At 40.7% G+C, this 20,808-nt stretch overlaps 1 protein-coding gene across 4 annotated transcripts in view; it reads right to left on the bottom strand.

Annotated features, from left to right (window-relative positions):
- aff4 (AF4/FMR2 family, member 4) overlaps positions 1-20,808 on the bottom strand; it is a 100,112-nt gene that overhangs the window by 41,490 nt on the left and 37,814 nt on the right. For 2 of the 4 annotated variants that reach the window (XM_048543178.2, XM_048543179.2), the window contains exons 3-7: positions 12,618-12,747; positions 10,698-11,519; positions 5,034-5,078; positions 3,127-3,213; positions 2,073-2,109 (exon numbers count right to left, since the gene is read on the bottom strand). In XM_048543178.2, the coding sequence (XP_048399135.1) occupies positions 2,073-2,109; positions 3,127-3,213; positions 5,034-5,078; positions 10,698-11,519; positions 12,618-12,747 (1,121 nt within the window). The remainder of the gene's footprint in view (positions 1-2,072; positions 2,110-3,126; positions 3,214-5,033; positions 5,079-10,697; positions 11,520-12,617; positions 12,748-20,808) is intronic. The other 2 variants (XM_048543180.2, XM_048543181.2) reach the window with 1 other exon arrangement.

Here is a 20,808-nt window from a genome sequence, read left to right as displayed (position 1 = left end):
TTTGCATTACCAAAGCTTTTTGGAGGAACTGGCGTATTATACTGAAAACAGCAGAAACAAGCAAAGGATATCTAATAGTTGATAAAAGAGAAAATATTTAGGGGGGAACAAAGGATACTGTTATAGATACAAGATCATTGGTACCATACTTTCTGAATTAGGTTAAGGATTCCAACCCTAATCTCAGAGACCATTGTAAAATAGGAGTAAGTCATTCAGCTGTTATGCCAGTTAGAGAGGCCTGGGTTCAAATCTGGTCTGCTCCAGAGCTTTTAATAACATTTCTAGGGGCTCTTGTGGCACAGCAGTACTGTGGTTACCTCTGAAGCAGGAGACCCAGGCTCAAGTCACAACTGCTCCAAAGCGTGTAATATTGCTGGATGATTGATTAGAAGATAAACAAATTAGAAAATATCTGCTAAGGACAGTTGGAGTGTCCCTTGTGGTGCAGTGATGGCGTCCCTCACTGAACCAGGAAGCTCAGACTCCGGTCACACCTGGTCTAGAAGCACGGAACAGCATTTCTAAACAGGTTGACTAGAAAATATGCGCAAGAGAGCTGAAGTACATCCAAGTGTCACGATCCAAGTTTTTCCTGCAATCAACACCAGTAAATTAGTTTTCTAGTCATTTATCTTTGATATTTTGGCACCATGCATGTAAATTGCCTATGTTTATTTACATTATAACCATGATGAGTGAATGTATTTAATTGCTTGCATATTAACTACATTGAGAAAATTAAAGGCACCATACAACAGGAAATTTACAGGTTAAAGTCCCAACTACCCTAGATGCGTTTTGTAATATATCCTAGCAGGTTGATTAAAATAATGACAGTGCATTTCAGCTATATTAAGCAGTCTGATTTTCAGGTGACTAAAGCATTATATTACTAAGTGCTTGTTATTTAAACCTAATTATCCTGTTGTTACTGGATATTTCAATAACGCCTGGCACTCAATAGAAACATTATTGGGCAGACCACCTTGTAACCATGGTTTACTCGAAAAATCAGTAAGATGTTAACAACTAGCAATGAAAAATATTACCAAGCAACTTTCTTTGTTTCACATTCATTTTTGCTTGTTTCATTCACTTTGGGTTACCTTGACTATAACCAGGGCCCCGTTCTGTGCTAAGTGATGTTGTTTAATCAGTTATCGGTTAGGTGGTATGTTAAGAACAGTGCCATAATTATACATCCGTAAATCTTTCCTAGGAGTTGTGAAGGAATGCTGAGCTTCCCTTGCCTCTCACCACCCAATTGTGCCAGAACCAAATGTGTACCTGACCAGAAGTTAAACTGCCAACCTGACTTGGAATTAAAGGTTTATCAGATTTTGAAGACAAATTGTTATAATCTTAACAATAGTCTGAAAGTTGCAAACCTATGTGGACAACTGTGAGCCATTACAATAATTTAAATTTAAACTCCTCTAGATAGATGGGAAACATATGTTCTAAATACGTGTGGGTCTCTCTGGACGTATGCGTCGTACAGACCGAAGGATGTGGGTAGAAATTTTATATCTGCTGGGAGGCAGTGCTTTAATTATGGAAATGGTGGCATTTTCTGAATGAAGTTATCCCCCAAAATAATCAGAAACCTATGTTAGAATTTCAGTGCTACAAATCATTGCATCAAGTCATTTTCTAAAACAATCATAAACCTTGAACAAATGCATTTTATACAGTTATTTCAAAGGCTAAAAACATCAAGTTGATGAGTAAACACTGGTTATGTTTACACAGAAGTCAGTTATGACTGTATTTTACTGGCTTTTCTGTTACAGTAGCTTGTCTGTATATTCCAAGTAAGCGTGTATGCTCCCCATTCTTTTTCTCAAAGATGAGGCAGAAATTTGCAATGAGAGTGCTGTGTCTGAAGTATGCAATTTTTTTTTAGATTATGGTAAAGAGGATCTTCCTTGCTGTGTCGCTCAGAAAACTGGACAATGTCAGTTCCTCTGAAAAGAAGCATCACATTGTAAAGATCAAGTCATAGAGTCTGACTAACATAATTTTGACACATTAAGAACATCCTATTTTAAATAGCTTTAAATACTTACTCTGCCCTGGTACACTGTAGTTAACATGCTGAGATTCCTAAAAAAAATAGAAGATAACAAAGATGTGAAATGTCCTGCAGCTGAAATGGTCACTTTAGGATTGGAAATGCTCCTTTACCCAGAGATGATCCGCTGACTATCCAAATTTTAATACAGGCCTCTAAAATCCATTGGCATTCAGGAACTTTGCACTTTTTAACCTGCAAGATCACGTACATATTCTGTAGGATTTTAGTCACAATGTGCCGTAAGAGTGTGCTGGAAGTAGCTTCTTTAATTTATTCACAATCGGAATCATTGCAATGAACTTTCCACTCACCAAAATTGATTAATTCAACAAGAAGAAAAAAAATTCTAAAAAGAATTAAAATACACCTTTGATGTGGACAAGAACCTAATCAGTGGGGTAGAGAACAGCTACAGAATGACAGAATCAGATGCAGCATGAAAGCAAAGAAGAAAAAGAGAAAGAAATACACCAAGGTTAATCACAAGCTTTAGCAATTTTCAATTTTCAAAAGATGCAGCAAAGTAGTAGATCTTCCTCAAGTTACCCAGTAGTAAGAGTACCTCTACATTTTCTGTAAAATGAATATCATTTTAATATAAACTAACACCTGTACATCACAAGATCCTCTTAGCGGTTTGTTAATGAAATATTCAGTTTTCTGATGTATTTGGATCTCTCATTTCAAGCATGGATCAATCTACATTTGTTCACAGACACAGTCAAAATTATCAGCATTAAAATGCATCAACTGGTAACAGTGTCAATTTCTAGTTAGGTTTAAAGTGGTACAATTTTTCCACTAAAAGGAGACATGGTACTCCAGATCCTTTCCTTAAATTCCTCTACATTGCTTTCTTCACACACGTGCAGGGCGCCTGCCCTTCGATATTTCTTTTTTCTGATACTGAACAGCTCTTATTTTTTGGCCACATTGATTCACAGCTAAAATTATTTAAATTACTCGAACACACCAATTCCATTGTCCATTTACTCTTCTCTTGGCTCCAGTTTTAAAAATTCTATGGTCCTAACAAAGATACCTACCTTCGCCGGAAATGGAAATTTTGATGGCTCAGCCTTGCACGGTGTATGAATTGCCGTCAGAGGTGGTGGCCAGGAGTGAGTCATTTCCTAAAGCACAGTGTATAATAGGTCAGAACTGTATTCTGTGACAGATGGCTCAATGCTAAACAACAGGTGATTCATGCCCGTTTTACCCAAATGGAACCTAAACAACTCAAACTCCCCAATATAAACTTTATCTGTTAAAAAAATACATTTACATAGACATTTTGAAGCATTTTTTTGTAAGTTTTTACATTTAGACTTTAATGGAGACTTTAAAAAAAATTCATTTGTTCATGGGATGCAGGAATCATTACATTATCAGCATTTATTATCCAGACAGCAGTTAGAGTAAACCACATTGCTGCTGGTCTGGAGTTACATGTCAGTGAGACCAGGTAAGGATGGCAGATTTCCTTAGTTCAGACATTACTGAATCAGATGGAATTTTATGGCACGGTGGTTACATTCTCACTATTACGCCTGCTTTTTATCCCAGATTTTTCTTTATTACATTCAAATGTCACCATCTTCAATGGTGAACAGAACACGTGACTGGAGGCCTGGCTCACATTACCACTGTGCCATCTTCCACAACCTGATGTCATGTTCTAAATGTAGTTTTACAAGTATACATCATTAACTTGGATTTCAATGCAGGCAGAACTTACAATGGATAAGCAAAGTTACACACTTATTTTCACTTTTAGGTGGGGGCTGAAACACATTGTGTTTAGTCTTTAACTTACATCATCGAATCCCTACAGTATGGAAACAGGCCCTTCAGCCCCACTGACCCTCAGAGCATACCACCCAGACCCATCCTCATAACCTACCTAAGCTGCACATCCCTGAACACTGTGGGCAATTTATTCTGGCCAATTCACCTAACCTGTATATCTCTGGACTGTGGGAGGACACTGGAGCACCTTGAGGAAACCAAGGCAAACCCAGGAGTAAGTGCAAACTTAATACACACAGTCACCTGAGGGTGGAATCGAACACAGGTCCCTGGCACTGTGAGGCAGCAGTGCCTTAAGGTAGCTATACATCATCCTACAGAGGATGAACAAATAGCTTTTAAAGGATATTTAGGTCCACATTTCGATAAATTCCAATTTATATTTAATGAATTCTGTGGTAGCTTACATTTATAACAGAAGCATAATAATACTACAGATAATAAATGCTTACTTTCAAGGTGTCCCTGGTTTAGCTTTTTGCATTGTTTTGCCACTGGTCACTGCTATTCCTCAATTAATTCAGAAAGTTCAGCTGTGTGACATGGGGGCAGAAAAAATCCCTACCATTCTTTATTGCCACTGTGAAACACATGCAAACTACTTGCAAAGGGAAGCAGCTAATGTTACCAGCTATGCCCTTGGGGATAATCTTACCTCCATTTTGTAAAATCAAATCATACAGACACCCATGAATTCAACTAAGGTGGATAAATGGACTGTCTGCATTTTAAGCTATTGCCAGCTATAATGTAGCTATACTTTAAGCTACATGAACCCTGCCGTGTTCCAAATAAGGCAGCATGGGAAAACTGTAATTGCTCCTTCTGCTGAGGACTGGGAAAATATCAGCTAGGAATATGGCTCCTTATCACTAGCCAGCACTTGCATTGAAGTAACTGTATAAACACAAGATTAAACTCGGTTACCACTTAAAAACAAAACAAAATTTGTCAGGCAACACTGACTCAATAAGCTCAATAAACAAAATGACCACAAAACCACATGGCTCCCAGTGGCTATATTATATCCTGGCAGCAAAATGTCTATCAGCATCTAAAGAAGATGAGGGCAAATGAGGAGAGAAGAAAAAAACCAGAATAAAGATGGACAAAGTACTAATACTTATGAACATAACAGAAGTACCTTCAGAATCTCATCCACGCAACTGGCATCACCAGACACAGAAGACTGTAAATTTCAAAATGAAATAAATGTAAGTTTCTCCTGACAAACAGGATATTTTATTTGCTGGTTTCATGTCTGTTGTATATTATACATTACATGATATGTAAGCCATTTTTCAGTCCCTTGGGACTTTGCTTGATTCCATCAATTCCTCAAAGATCACCAATGCTTGCACGATCCCCCTCAGTTCTAGAACTCTGGGACACAACGGCATGCAGGCAGACAAACAGAGGGATGGAGGGAGAAGCTGAGGCATGCACACACAGAGCGTGAGAAGCGCACGCACACATAGGGAAACAGTGACTCGCGGCAGTCACCTCCTTAATGACGGTCACGATCTCTCACGCATGTTTTGGGTGGGGTGGGTGGAGAGAGGGGTGAGCTTGAGATGGACAGTCTTTCATTGTAACTTCAGCTGATGCAGGAACTGAAAAGCACACTGTTTGGGTTACTTTGCATTGCAAATGAACTGTCCAGTCAACTGAGCTAATTGATCCTATATCCTCTGTTCCCAAGCTATTTAACACAGGATAAATAAAATTAGAGAGACAAATGGAAGATCTGACCACTGTTATCACCAATGGGGAGACTGGGAACTGTGCTGTTGGGCTAGACTTCCCCTGAACTGTGCTGGAATCACTGCACTGAGGAGCTGTCAAACTTGGCAGCAGAGGTCTTTAAACTAAATGGTGTTGGGGAGTGTGGAGGAAAGGGATCAAGCTTAGGAAAATTCTGTAAAATTAGGTAGAGATGGTAAGGCAGGCCAGCAAGGTAGCAATATGGAAAACTATGATCAAAACATGATAGGAAGGGACAGTGTAAATCCAAAGATGTACCCAACATGTCTGTGCCATCTATGTAACAACCATAATGTCATTCTAAACTAATCTGACTGCACACAATGCACATTACTTTATCCCCTGCCTGTTCAGGTATCTATCTAAATGACTCTTAAACGTTGCTATCATATCTGCTTCTACCACGTTCCCTAGTAGGATGATTCAGGCATCTACCATCTTCTCTATAAACAAAACTTCTCTTGCATTTCTCTTTAAACGTTCCCCCTCTCACCTTAAACCTATGCCACCTAGAATTTGACATTTCACCCTAGGGAAAAAAACAATGCAGAATATCCCTAACAAGGCCATTCTTTTCCAAATATATTCAAGAAACTTTATGACTGACTCTAAAAGGACACAGAAGATAGGTAAGTATGGGCCTGTTAGTCAAGCATCTGTCACAGGAAAAATCCTGCCATTAATATTAAGGAGAATGCTCAGAAAATCTTAAATGCAATCGGAGTCTGTGTGTTTTTTTAAAAGGGAAACCATGTTTGACCAATGTATTAGGAGTTATTTGAGGAAGGATCAGTGCTTGGCCCACTACTTCTTGACATTTAATTAAATGATTTGGATGTGAATATAGGAGGCATGGTTAGTAATTTTGTAGATGACACCTAAATTGGTGGTATAGTGGACAGTGAAGAAGATTATCTCAGAATACAACAGGACTTTGATCAGATGCGCTGATGTGCTGAGGAGTGGCAGATGGAGTTTAATTTAGATAAATGAATGAGAGGTGTTGTATTTTGGAAAGGCAAATCAGAGCAGGACTCAGAGTTAAGGGTAGGGCCCAGGGGAGTGGTGCCAAACAAAGTGACCTAGTGGTGCAGGTCCATAGTTCCTTGAAAGTGGGGTTGCAGGTAGACAGGGTGGTGAAGTTAGCATCTGTACGCTTGCTTTCATTGATCAAAACATTAAGTATAGGAGTTGAGACGTCATATTGTGGTTATACAGGCAAGGCCACTTTTGGAATACTGCATACAACTCTGGTCATACTTCCACATGGAAGCATGTTGATAAACATGAGGGCTCAGAGAAGACTTATGGGGTAATGATGGGACTGCAGGGTTTGGGTTACAAGGACAGGCTTATCAGGCTGGGGCTTTTTTCGCTGGAGTGTCGGAGGCCAAGTGGTAACTTTATAAAGGTTTATAAAATCAGGAGAGGCACAGATGGGGTGAACAGGCAAGGTCCTTTTCTTAGCGCGGGGGAATTCCAAAACTTAGCTATAAAGGTTTAAAGTGGGAGGGGAAAGAATTAGAAAAGGATCTGACTGGTTAACTTTTTCATGCAAAGGGTCATGTATTAACGGAACGAGCTGCCACAGGAAGTGGAAGAAGCAGGTACAATTACACCATTTAAAAATTATCTGGATGAGCATATGAAGGGTTTAAAGAGATATGGGCCAAATTCTGACAAATGGCTCTGGGTCAGATTGGCATTAGCATGGCTGGCTGGCGTGAGTGTGTTGGACTCAAGGGTCTGTTTCTGTGCTCTGTGACTATGACTCTAAGTAACAAACAAACAAAGTGTAAAATAAGGGGAAACCAGTGAAAGTACTACATTTAGACTTCTAAAACACATTTGATAAGGTGCCATACCAAAAGCTACTTTGCGAAATAAGAGCTGATGGTGTCCCGGATAATATACACGATGAGAGGATTGGTTTACTAATAGGAAAGTGGGCATGATGAGCAAACAAAACAAAAATGGTAGCTATCAGGCTCATATGACATAATGAGTGGTGTGCTGCAAGGATCAATGTTGGGGCAATATTACAAACTATATTAAAAAAAAGCCTTAAATGAAGGATCAATGTATGATTGCTAAATTTTCTGTTGTTGCAAAGATAGTTAGGAAGTTAAGTTGTGAAGAGGAAAAGGAACTTGTGAAGTGAGAGAGATAGGTTGAGCACACAATTATTTGGCAGACAGAGCATAAGTGTGAACTTGCCTACTTTGGCAGAAAGAATAAAACCAACATTATTTAAAGTCTGAAAAATTGCAAAACACAAGGTAGGGGGAAGACAAATCACAAGTTACTATGAAGGTGTCGCAAGCAATAATGAAGGTAAACAGATTGCCACCAGTTATTGCAAGGAAAGTCAAATTTAAAAGTACAGACAACAACTGCATAAAATATTGATGATCACATCTGCAGTAGTGTGCACAGTTTTGGTCTCCTGATTTGTAAAAGGATGCAAGTGCATTAGAAGTGGTTCAGAGAATGTTCAGTCAACAGATACATGGGATAGGAAGGTTATATTACAAGGAAAGATTGGACAGGCTGGGCCCTTTGGAGTTTGGATGGGTCTCAGGTGATCTTGAAATACATAAGGTCCTGTAAAGACTTGACAGGGTGGACAGTGCAGGAATAATTCCCATTGTGGGAGAAACTAGAATGAGGATACAATGTAAAAAGGGGTCTTCCCTTTAAGATCGAAATGAAGCTACTTTTCCCCCTCAAAGAGGATCACGAGACAGTCGCAGAGCTGTACAGCACGAAACAGGCCCTTTAGTCCAAAGTGCCCATGCTGACAAGAGATCCTAAAGCAATCGAGGCCCATCTGCCAGCTTTGGGCCCATATCCCTTGAAACTCTCCTGTTCATACACCCGTCCCTGCAATAACCACCAAAAGAGAATCCCCGTCATCCTCACATACCACGCTACCAACCTTCGGATACAATGCATCGTCCTCCGACACTTCTGCCATCTACAATCCGACCCCACAAAAGACATTTTCCATCCCCACCCTTGTCTGCCTTCCAGAGAGACCACTCTCTCCAGGACTCTCCTGTCCGCTCCACACTCCCCTCCAACCCCACCACACCCGGCACTTTCCCCTGCAACCACAGGAACTGCTACACTTGCCCCCACACCACCTCCCTCACCCACATCCCAGGCCCCAAGATGACTTTCCACATCAAGCAGATGCTCACCTGCACATCTGCCACTGTGGTATACTGCATCCACTGTACCCATTGTGGCTTCCTCTACATTGGAGAAACCAAGTGGAGGCTTGGGGACTGCGTTGCAGAACACCTACGCTCGGTTTGCAACAAACAACTGCAACCCCCAGTCACGAACCATTTCAACAACCCCTGTCCATCCTGGGCCTCCTGCAGTGCCATAATGATGCCACCTGCAGGTTGCAGGAACAACAACTCATATTCCGCTTGGGAACCCTGCAGCCCAATGGTATTAACGTGGATTTCACAAGCTTCAAAATCTCCCCTCCCCCCACTGCATCCCAAAACCAGACCAGCTCGTCCCCGCCTCCCTAACCTGTTCTCTCACCTATACCCTCCTGCCACCTCAAGCCGCACCTCCATTTCCTACCTCCTAACCTCATACCGCCCCCTTGACCTGTCCGTCCCCCCACCCCGGACTCGCCTACCCCCTCTCTACCTCCCCACCTGTACTCACCTCTAGGCTCCATCCCCGCTCCTTTAACTTGCCTGTCTCCTCTCCACCTATCTTCTCTATCCACCACTGATCAGCCTCCCCCTCTCTCCCTATTTATTTCAGAACCCTCTCCCCATCCCTCTTTTCCAATGAAGGGTCTAGGCCTAAAGCGTCAGCTTTTGTGCTCCTAAGATGCTGCTTGGCCTGCTGTGTTCATCCAGCACAACACTTTGTTATTTCATACACCCATCGAGATGACTTTAAAATGTTGCAATTGTACCAGCCTCCACCATTTCCTCTGGCAGCTTATTCCATACATGCACCACTCTATGCATGAAATAAAAGTTGCTCTTTGGGTCCCTTTTAAATCTTTCCCCTCTCACCTTAACCTTATGCCCTCTAGTTTTGGACTGTTGGTAACTCTTCCTCAGAGAGCAATGGAAGCAGGATAAAGGAATACTTTTAAGGCATAAATAGGTATAGATTCTTGGACCCCACACTTCAGGAAGGGCATACTAGCCCTGGAGTGTGTCCAGCGGAGATTCACACGGATGGTCCCTGGAATGGTAGGTTTAACGTATGATGAACGGCTAAGTATCCTGGGATTGTACTCATTAGAGTTGAGAAGGTTGAGGGGAGATCTAATAGAAACTTACAAGATAATGTATGGTTTAGAAGGGGTGGATGCTAGGAAATTGTTTCCGTTAGGCGGGGAGACTAGGACCCGTGGGCACAGTCTTAAAATTAGAGGGGGTAAGTCTAAAACTGAAATGAGACGACATTTCTTCAGCCAGAGAGTGGTGGACTTGTGGAATTCATTGCCACAGAGTGCAGTGGAGGCTGGCACGTTGGATGCCTTCAAGGCAGAGATCGACAAATTCTTGATCTCAGAAGGAATCAAGGGCTACGGGGAGAGTGCAGGGAAATGGACTTGAAATGCTCATCAGCCATGATTTAAATGGCGGAGTGGACTTGATGGGCCAAATGGCCTTACTTCCACTCCTATGTCTTATGGTCTAACATGGGTGCCAAAGGTTCTCGAGGTAGGCAGAAATGTGAATTTGAGGCTACAATCAGATTAGTCATAATTGTATTAAATGGTGGAGAGGTTAGAGGGGCCCTACTCCTAATTTGTAAATTTGTATGTTCGGAGTGGGGCTGAGCTCAGCTAATGACTTCACCTCTGGAGAAGTGTTTTGAATGACACGCAATTCTGTATTGGTTGCCAAGTTTTAAAACTTGGAACATGCAGCATCAATAAAATGTAAGCTTTATTTCTGACAGGATTATGTAACTTATTGATATGTCACTAAAGTGCTTTACAATTCAGTTTTCAAATTAGCAGGAGAAAAAAAAAGCTGCGAGATTCCCTTACCTCCACTTGTTGAGATGGAATTTTTAGCTTTGAAAGATGTACTTTGTTGCCGGACTTCATTTCTGCCAGACTGCTATGAGACTGGTTCCCATAATGCTCTGGAGGAATTTTCGGTTCCAATGACTCATTAGGGGCTTGATCCTGTCCATCCATAGGCCTTACATATGCAGTAGGTTTCTGTAACATTGAATTGGGTTTGGACATCAATGCAGGAGTGAATGACTGTGAAGAATGCTGTCCACTGGTGGGAAATGTATGAACACGAGATGGAGAGTCCCAGGTAGCATCTAGGTCTCGAGGAGACTTTGACCGATGCCGCTCCTTACCGTGGTGGTCACTTCCTTGAGATCTAGAATGACTAGAACTTAATGAAGAAACTGCAGGTGGTTTAGCTGGACTGACTGAATGGGGCTTTGAATGTTCAGAGCCATGCTGGCCACTTCTCTTACGGCTGCTGTATGAATCACGATCATGTCTCTGGCTACTGCTACTGCTAGTATTGCTGTTGCCACCACTAAGTCTTTGGCTACTGCCATGGCTGCTTTGCAACCCTGAACTTGACCTCTTTTGTGACTGTGAAGAAGTACTAGGAGCAGAAGTTGCTGGACCCACTGGAGTCCACTTACTACTTTGGTGAGATGTGCTGTGTCGTTGGTCACCAAAGAAAGCTTGGTCAGGTTTCTCATCTGTAGTTGATGGAACTGTCCCCTTGGGTATGCCTATGAGCCTTTGAAGAGATTTATCTCCAATGAAGTCGTTCATTTCATCATAATTTCCCAACATACTCTGAATTCTGCTAGAAAGTTTATCTTCCGTCCGTCCCTTTTTTAAAAAAAAATACATATTAGAAATAGAAAATTCTTCAATTTGAAAATCAAATTGTTCAACTGATAATGAAAGCAACAACTGACACCTATAATGCACAAAGTGGAACCCAAAACGACAATCCTAACAGGAGGGCCAAGTACAAACAAGTACACCAATTTCAAATAATGCAGTCATATTTTTGGAAGACAGCCAATAGAATTTGTTTCATCACATAACATGGTCCCTAAATGTACAAGAATGCAGAATTACATATTCAACTGCAGCTCCAACAAAACTGAAGTATCAAGCATAGACACAACCAGGACACAGTCAGAAATAGCCCAAAACTTGTGTTGAGCACTGGTGTACACAAAATACATGGCATTTTTAATACCAATTGCATGCTTTTCTCTATGATTATTACATATTTGGTAGGCTACATCAATTTGTAACAATGAAGAAGAGACTCAAAGACTCAAGTCTGCAATCCTTAAAAATTATCAAGAAATTGGGAACAAACAATAGTATGAATGCTACAAGCACAATGCAGATAACTAAGTATACGTGACACTTGTTGTGAAAGAAAACTTGTGTCTTTTGGTGATGTGTGGCTCTTGATTGCAAGGTACATCGTATCTGTGAATTACCCAAATTAGAAGAAATCTAACTTTTTATCCTGAAACACATTTATGCAAAGAAAAATAAAGATTTCTTAAACCAATAAAGTAATTTCACAAAACACACGTGAAACCAAGACTCTCTATTTACTGTTTGTGAAATCCACAAAATTTATTGTCATATTTGACAAGATAACACATTTCTAAATTAATCACCACATACAAAGCATCTTTAGGGGTGGAAGCAGTTTACGTATTCAAAAGACTTATTTTTCAGACAAACTAATGAGAATCCCTCAAAAGCCAAGGCCCCATCAATATTTCGGAATTTCTGACCGAAGGAGGATTTAATTCCATTTCAAGTCTGCTTTTGTCATCCTCATAACGGCCCCATTTTAGAATCACTTGGGAAAAGGGAAGGACTGATAACTCTCTGCCCTAAGTACGTTACATGTAGAGGACAATTATTAACTTTGCTCACCCATATTTACTGTACCTGTACTTTATACGGCTCAGCAAATAGAGGGGAACTTCCAGTGAATGTGTCCTCATTTTGTTGAATTCCTTGATTTCTTCGTTCACGTTCTTTCATTCGTAGCACATTTCTATCTTCACGGTTCATGTTTCTGGAAAAAAAAACACCGAGTTATCAAATGCATACATATTTTTAAACCACCTGTATTTTTTGACAAGGTCTGCATGCATTTCAAGTGTTACATCAGGAAGTGTGTTAAAATGAGGAAGTTGCACCATCAATGCAGATATACAAGATAATGAGAGGCATAGATAGAGTTGATAGCCAGAGACTATTTCCCAGGGCAGAAATGGCTAGCACGAGGGGTCATAGTTTTAAGCTGGTTGGTGGAAAGTATAGAGGGGATGTCAGAGGCAGGTTCTTTACGCAGAGAGTTGTGAGAGCATGGAATGCGTTGCCAGCAGCAGTTGTGGAAGCAAGGTCATTGGGGTCATTTAAGAGACTGCTGGACATGTATATGGTCACAGAAATTTGAGGGTGCATACATGAGGATCAATGGTCGGCACAACATTGTGGGCTGAAGGGCCTGTTCTGTGCTGTACTGTTCTATGTTCTATGTAACAAATGCTATTAAATCCAACTTCCTTTTTGATAACTCAAAGGTGTGCTAGATATAACCAGAAAAACAAACAATTACTGTTTGGAAGTTACTTACATGTGCAAACGAAATAAGCACACATGGATCAGCCATTTTTAATATGGTTTAATATTAGTTTTATCACTAATGTTTTTGATTTTCTTTCAACCAAACTAGCACTCGACTTGATAGAGATGTACGAGATGATCAGAGGTATAGATAGAGTGGGTAGCAAGAGACCTTTTCCTAGTGTGGAGGTAGCTATTATAAGGGGGCATAGTTTTAAAGTGCGTGGAGGTAGATATGGGGAGACGTCAGAGGTAGGTTCTTTACTCAGAGTGGTAGGGGCGTGGAATGCATTGTCAGAGAGGGTAGTGGAGTTGGCTTCATTAAGGGCATTTAAGTGGCTATTAGATAGGCATATGGATGGTAGTATAAGGTAGGGGTGGAGGTAAGATAGAACTTAGGTTTAGGGTAAACGTTCGGCACAACATCCTGGGCCAAAGGGCTTGTATGTGCTGTACTGTTCTGTTCTAAGTTTGAATACTAATAATGACATAGTAAATTGATTTAGGCTGTAATCCTTAAGCCTGCAAATGGCCTAATAGATGTAATACTTGAATTCTTAACCTAATAGACTGGCTTCCATTTTCACAGGACCCTCTTCCTCTCCACTTTGCTTCCACTTAGGAGTCACAAAAAATTTTAAGTTTCCAAATTGAATTACAGTAAAAAACACATTTGGGATGCGCTACAATAAAGGTAATCAGCACTTCCATTTGAACTGAAGCAATAGAGATGTAAACTTGAAGTAAAATGATGGCTGATGGAGGTCACGACAAAGGGACACAGACATCTACAATAAACTTCACAAATTAAACACTTGGACCTGCTATTTTCACTTGATTTTATTGTACAGTCTCCACGACTTGAGGGCATATTGATGTTAAGGTGACTGGGCACTAAAATATTAGTGAAACAAAAAGTGAAATTCCATATGGCACCTTCTCTGATTCAGTGAGATTCTTTTCAGACACAGACATATTCAGACTAATGTTAGAAAAACTAATCACCTAAAGGAATTAAGCTTCCACCCCATATTGCTAAAAGAGTAAATGTCATTCATGTGGTTTAAATGACATCTGTGCCATTGACTTCAATATTAATTATTCATGCCACTTGTCTCATACATGCAATATTGTGTTGACAGTAGATGGTGTAAATGGTGGTAAATGGTGTCATCTGAGTATTCTGATATACCTATGATTAACTGGTGGTCATGTCTGGAACCTCCTAAATGTCAACTAGTATGACACATTTTGGCATGTAAGTCTCCACTACATTAGATGCAGAGATGGTGGGCTGACAACATACTGGATTTTAAAAATTATTAATTTATGAGATATGGACATCACTGGTTGGACCAGTATTTATTTCATGGCTTGAGAGGGCCAATTTAGAAGGAAGTTAAGTATCAACCACATCGCTGTGACTGGCGTCATACGTAGAACAGACCAGAGAAAGAGAACAAGCCTGTTTAAAGGACGTCAATGAATCAGGCCTTTTTTCCCCCCATTTTTAACAACTGACAATAGAGCCATTTGGCTAGCTCAGTTTCAGATTTTTGTCGAGCTCAAATTTCATTATCAAATCACCATCCATGATTCAAACACACGACCCCAAAGTCTTGGGTTCTGGATTGTTAGTCCAGTGACAGTTCTACTAGACCATATCCACTTTAGGTCCATTGCCTCATTTTAAGAGAGGCTCAATAGTGACTTTCCACCAAAGGACTTTGATCAACCATCTTTTAAGGAAGAATTTTATGCTGAAAGCTAATTCAACAGCAATATCCCCGTTGGAGAACCTAAGCATGTCTGGCAGCATTTGTGGTGACAGAAGCTCAGTCAATGTTTCAAGTCTAATATGACTTTTCTTCAGATCAGAGATTGTCCATCTACGTTACTCACCTTGGCAGTTTCGCTCATTCCTGCCCTCATCTCCCTTAAGTTATTAGAATACAGAATTGAACAAATAGAGCAGACAACCAATTTAGTCATTCACTGCCAGATCTATTCAACCAGTGCTCAAAATACACAGGGATTAATTCATTAATTCATCTTTGAATTTTACTAGGCATTTTGGGGATTTCAATCATGGGGGTGACCAACTGGAGAAAACTGCAAGCCCAAAATCACATGCCATCATTTTGGGTAGTCCTAATCTAGAAAAATTCACCTGGTAGACCGAGTTTGAAGAAAGAACATTTTAGCCAGGATTGAAAAGTAAAATATTTTGGTCCATTACAGAAGTCGTATCCTGACAGAACAGATAGGTTTGATTTGTGAAAGCAAGCATGATGAAATTATTATACCAAGAGAGTAAAGCATAAAATGGTCAAGAAGGTTTTCATTGAAATTATACGATAGTCTATCACGGTAAATTCTTGCTTATACAGATTGAACCAGATTTTTAGATGTGTAAAGCAGTATGCATACTAGTTTACCTAACTTGTTGTAAAGACATTGAATAATGTCACTGGCAAATCATCTGATACAGATTAGAGGTTACCGGAACCAGTTTAATAAAAATCAATCATCAACTTTATGCTCACCTGCACATCTGCTAATGTGGCATATTGTACACCTGCATATCCGCAAATGTGGTCTATTGTATCCGCTGATCCCGATGTGGCCTCCTCTATATCGGAGAAACCAAGCAGGGGCTTGGAGACCACTTTGTGGAGCGCCTATATTCGGCTCATGACAACCACCACTACCACCCCCCCCCCCAGGTCGCAAACCATTTCAACTCCCCCTCCCGCTCCCACTCCTTGGGCGACATGTCTATCCTGGGCCACCTCCAGTGCCACAATAATGCCACCCAAAGGCTGGAGGAACAGCACCTCATATTCTGCTTGGGAACCCTGCAGCCTAATGGTCTCAATGTGGACTTCATAAGCTTCAAAATCTCCCCACCCCGACCTCATCCCAAGACCCGGCCATCTTATCCGCATCTTTTCGACCTGTCCGTTTTTTCTCCCATCTACCCACTCTTCACAGACAAACCCCCACCCCTACTTCTTACCTACTAGCTTCATCCCAGCTCCTTGAACTCTGTCTTCGCTCCCACCTAACTGCCTCTCCCTCTTCACTGACCAACCCCCATCCCAACTCGCTACCTACACTTCATTCCCGCCTCCTTGACCTGTCCGTCTTCTCTCCACTTATGTGCTCCTATATCCACCTTCCATCATTGCCTCCTTGCTCTCTATTTATTTCAGGGCCACCTTTCCCTCGCCGATTTCTGAAGGAGGGTCCCGACTCGAAATGTCATCTTTCCTGTTCCTCTGATACTCGCTGGCCTGTTGTGTTCACCTAGCTCTACACCTTGTTTACCTTATGCATAATAGAGCTTTACTAATTTTGATCACTGCCTATGGTTCCTGCTCCTACAGACATCGAACTACTGATATAGGTAAACATATTCACTTTATCAATGATGAGATCTTGACTATAATCTCTAAGAAAAATCACATTTTGTAATTTTACAATGGTGCAGATGTATTCCAATGTGTAGGCCAAAAAAGGTGTGCAAACGATAATTGTTCAATTTGTCAAGAAATTTACAAAGATATAAATGAATCAGTTATAATGCAATAACATCTCAGGGAAAGGAAGGCAGGCAGGCAAGAGAAAGTAAAAAAACAAATTACACATTCTTGGCATTAAACCGTCTCTGAATTGCTCAGTGCTACTTTTAAGGTGTGAAGCGTGCTGGACACTGTGAAGCAAGGCACTCGGGTACAAACCCAGGACAGAGTTCAGTATGTTCAGACTTCACAAGAATACTGGGGAAGTCAACAAGAGTGGTGGAGTGGTCTGTCTGGAAGATGGATGTTGTGCAACACCAATTTTTTCCTTTCATGCAATGTGGGTGCCAAGAGAAAGATCAGCATTTGTTGTATTTCCCTGATTGGTGTGAGGAGCTAACAGTAAGCCTATTTCTTGAATTGCTTCAGTCCATCTTATTTAAGCACACGTGCACAGTATTGTTAGGAAAGGACAACCAGGGTCTCTGATCCAGCCAACACTGATGGAACAAGGATAACACATCCAAGGCAGGTCTGATTTGAAGCAGAAATTGAAGGCGGTTTTCACTCATGGGATGTGGGCGTCATTGGCTAGCCAGCATTTATTGCCCATCCTAGCAAGCCTTGATCCGAGTGGCTTGCTAGGCAATTTCAGAGGACACCTGAGCATCAACCACATTACCGTAGGTCTAGACTCATACGTAGGCCAGGCCAGTAAGGTCATTAATGAGCTAAATAGGTTTTTCGGACAATTGACAATGATTTCATGGTCACCAGTAGATTCTTAATTCCAGATTTTTTAAACCGAATTCAAATTCAAACATTTGCCATGACAGGATTTGAACTCGGGTCCCCAGAACATTATCTAAGTTTCTGGGGTAACAGTCTAGCAATAATACCACTGCCTCCTTGAAACTGCATTGTGCATTTTGTCCGCTCAAAGTTACTACACATCCATATCAGCAGAAGCAATCTGAAAGGAGAGTAAAGGAATTCACGTTTTAACACCTGAAGATTGGATTCTGAGAGCTTCTTACTAAAACTGAGTGTTTCTTTCTCCACTAAGAACTTTATAAAAGCAAAAAAGACGGCCAGAAATAGGAAACATTGCTTTCAGGTATCAAACTTCTGGAAAGTCATAGCTTAATTCCTACACCATTTTAAGCTGAAGATTTAGACAACATGAAGGGTTTAGCATGTTGTTGGCACACAAAAAGGCTCTTCAGCTTGAGATCAGCAGTAGGACAATCACAGGCACTGACCTTGCAAAAGTAAACCACAGTCAAATTAAAAACTGGAATCATTACAGGGAGGTCATACAATCTTGATCCTAGACCATGCATGAACACTGACCAGACCATCTTGGTTAACATGCAGTGTCCCACCTGGCACGTGATGACGTGAATTTCAAGCCATTATTTGCATTCTTGCATTGGCAAAAAAGTGGTTGTGATATTTTAAAAGATATGATAGCTGATGGCAAGCTCATGAAAAGTCACGACAAAAAAGGAAGACAGCTCCTTCAGAAGTGAGGAATAGAAAATATTTGAGATGTATTTCCATCTTGTGCATGTTTAACCTACAACTCCACAAAATGCTTCAATGAATCCAATGATCAATCAAAAAGTACGAATCAATTATCTTTAGGTGAACTTACTCAGAAACAAACAAAATAATTGACCAATATTAGATTTGATCAAGACAACCAGCAAACATGTATGACTTCTGTGATACTGAACATTGTTAGGACTTTTGAGTCCAACCTTACTGAAGTTGAGATTGCCATCAGTAACTGTTATACTTCCAAGTTCAATTCCTGTAAAGTCTGCTCACTGTTCACATGCCAGCAAATTGCTGGCACAGCAACTTTAGTTGTCTCACAAACAGTGGTAAAACTTGTCCAAAACCAAAAAAAAATCTTCGCTGTGTGGCAATGCATTGCTCCTGATAAACAGTATAAACTCAGAGAAAAGAGTCATTTAGCTTGAGCTTGTTATTCATTGACAAAATTAGTTTCTCAGGCCAATACGTCCTGAAGGGTGCCATGTGCATGTAAAAAGGGTAAAAACACGTAACCAAAATGTAGAGGCAGACGACCCCGAATATACTTTCATGCTTTCATTCAGAGAACGATCATATCAGTGATCACCATCTGCTCAAATACAGTAGCTTTCATTAACCCAGGAACATCTGACAATATCATGAGAAACAAGATGTTCAACAAACCTCAGGATTACCCCCATTCTCTGCAAACCAGAGAATGGAAACATTTCCCTTTACAGTGCCAAACCACCAAACATTTTTGCAACTTTTGAAACACTAGTTTTGTTCAAAAACATAGCGGTTTTGAGTCATATCTGGAGAATGTGACATACTCATCAGTTTCCACACAGCAGAAGTTCTGCACAACTGCAGTCACATATATTGCATGGTCATTACTTCATGGTGTAACCAAAATGAATGGCATTACATATAAACCGGATGGTAGTCAAGTTTCCAATGATGTTAAGAGTTGTAATTCTCCTGGCAAGTGGGGAGTACGCCATCACACTCGTCTCTTGTGCTTTATAGATTTTGGCCAAGTTTTAGGGAGTGAGGCACATCTCTCTCAGCAGAACACAGCCTAATATCTACGAACAAGAAATGTAAATAGTTGAAAATGGATTGGCTGAGCTGGGTTCAGCTTATACATAATGAGATCTAGGGATATGGATGAAGGGAATGAACGAAGGGTGCAGAAAAAAATGTGCAAATGACAAAAATTGAGCAATAAAGTAACTTTTGTGTCAAATTAGATGAGAAAATTGTGTGTAACCTTATCCTTACCATCTGATGGAACTGTGTGGACTTAAACCATGAAGAGTGAAAAGCAGGTTGCAATAAATTCATTCCTTTGATTGACCAGAGATGGGGGAAGCAAAAGAATAAATTTAGCTAAATCCAGAATTGAATCAGGAACAAAAAACAAATTTGTATATATGAGAGTGATAATGGGAACTGCAGATGCTGGAGGATCCAAGATAATAAAACATGAGGCTGGATGAACACAGCAGGCCCAGCAGCATCTCAGGAGCACAAAAGCTGACGTTTCAGGCCTAGACCCTTCATTGTATATATGTATTGTTTTTCATATACCCAGAGCATCTCAAACAACGTGCAGCCATTGTATTATTTTTGAAATGTAGGTACTCTCTTATGTAGGTGAATGCACAAGATCACCCCTACTTGCACATTACCCTTCAAGCTATATATCATTCTGCCTTGCAACATTCTACACTTCATTGTCAGGGTGAAATGGCAAAACTCACTTCCTAACTGCACCATAGATATACATGCATCAGTAGGACTACAGCACTTCAGGATAGCTCACCACAATCTTCTAGAAGGCAATTCAGGATAGACAGCAAATGCAGACCTTGCTGATGTTCATATCATATAGCAGAATAAAAACCACGGTTATCAGTCTATGTGGAAAATTCTTATGAACAATATCGCTCTTCCAAATACAACTTTGAGCCAGGGCACAGTTCCTTCTGGTCTAACTATTCGGCTTCCCACACAACTGCCCAGATTCCCATTTCTTGTATTGAATATATCTTCAAAATTGTCTTGAATTTGCAAATCTTCCCATTTTAAACATTTATTGGAAACATGCTGAATATGTAACGCTTTATAAGACCATAAGACACAGGAGTGGGAGTAAGGCCATTCGGCCCATCAAGTCCACTCCGCCATTTAAATCATGGCTGATGGGCATTTCAACACCACTTCCCCGCAGCCCTTGATTCCTTTTGAGATCAAGAATTTGTCAATCTCTGCCTTGAAGGCATCCAATGTCCCGGCCTCCACTGCACTCTGCGGCAATGAATTCCACAAGCCCACCACTCTCTGGCTGAAGAAATGTCGTCTCATTTCAGTTTTAAATTTAACCCCTCTAATTTTAAGGCTGTGCCCACGGGTCCTAGTCTCCCTGCCCAACGGAA

Source organism: Stegostoma tigrinum, chromosome 13 (assembly GCF_030684315.1).
Source record: "Stegostoma tigrinum isolate sSteTig4 chromosome 13, sSteTig4.hap1, whole genome shotgun sequence".
NCBI classification, from domain to species: domain Eukaryota; kingdom Metazoa; phylum Chordata; class Chondrichthyes; order Orectolobiformes; family Stegostomatidae; genus Stegostoma; species Stegostoma tigrinum.
This window is presented reverse-complemented; position numbering and strand designations above follow the sequence as displayed.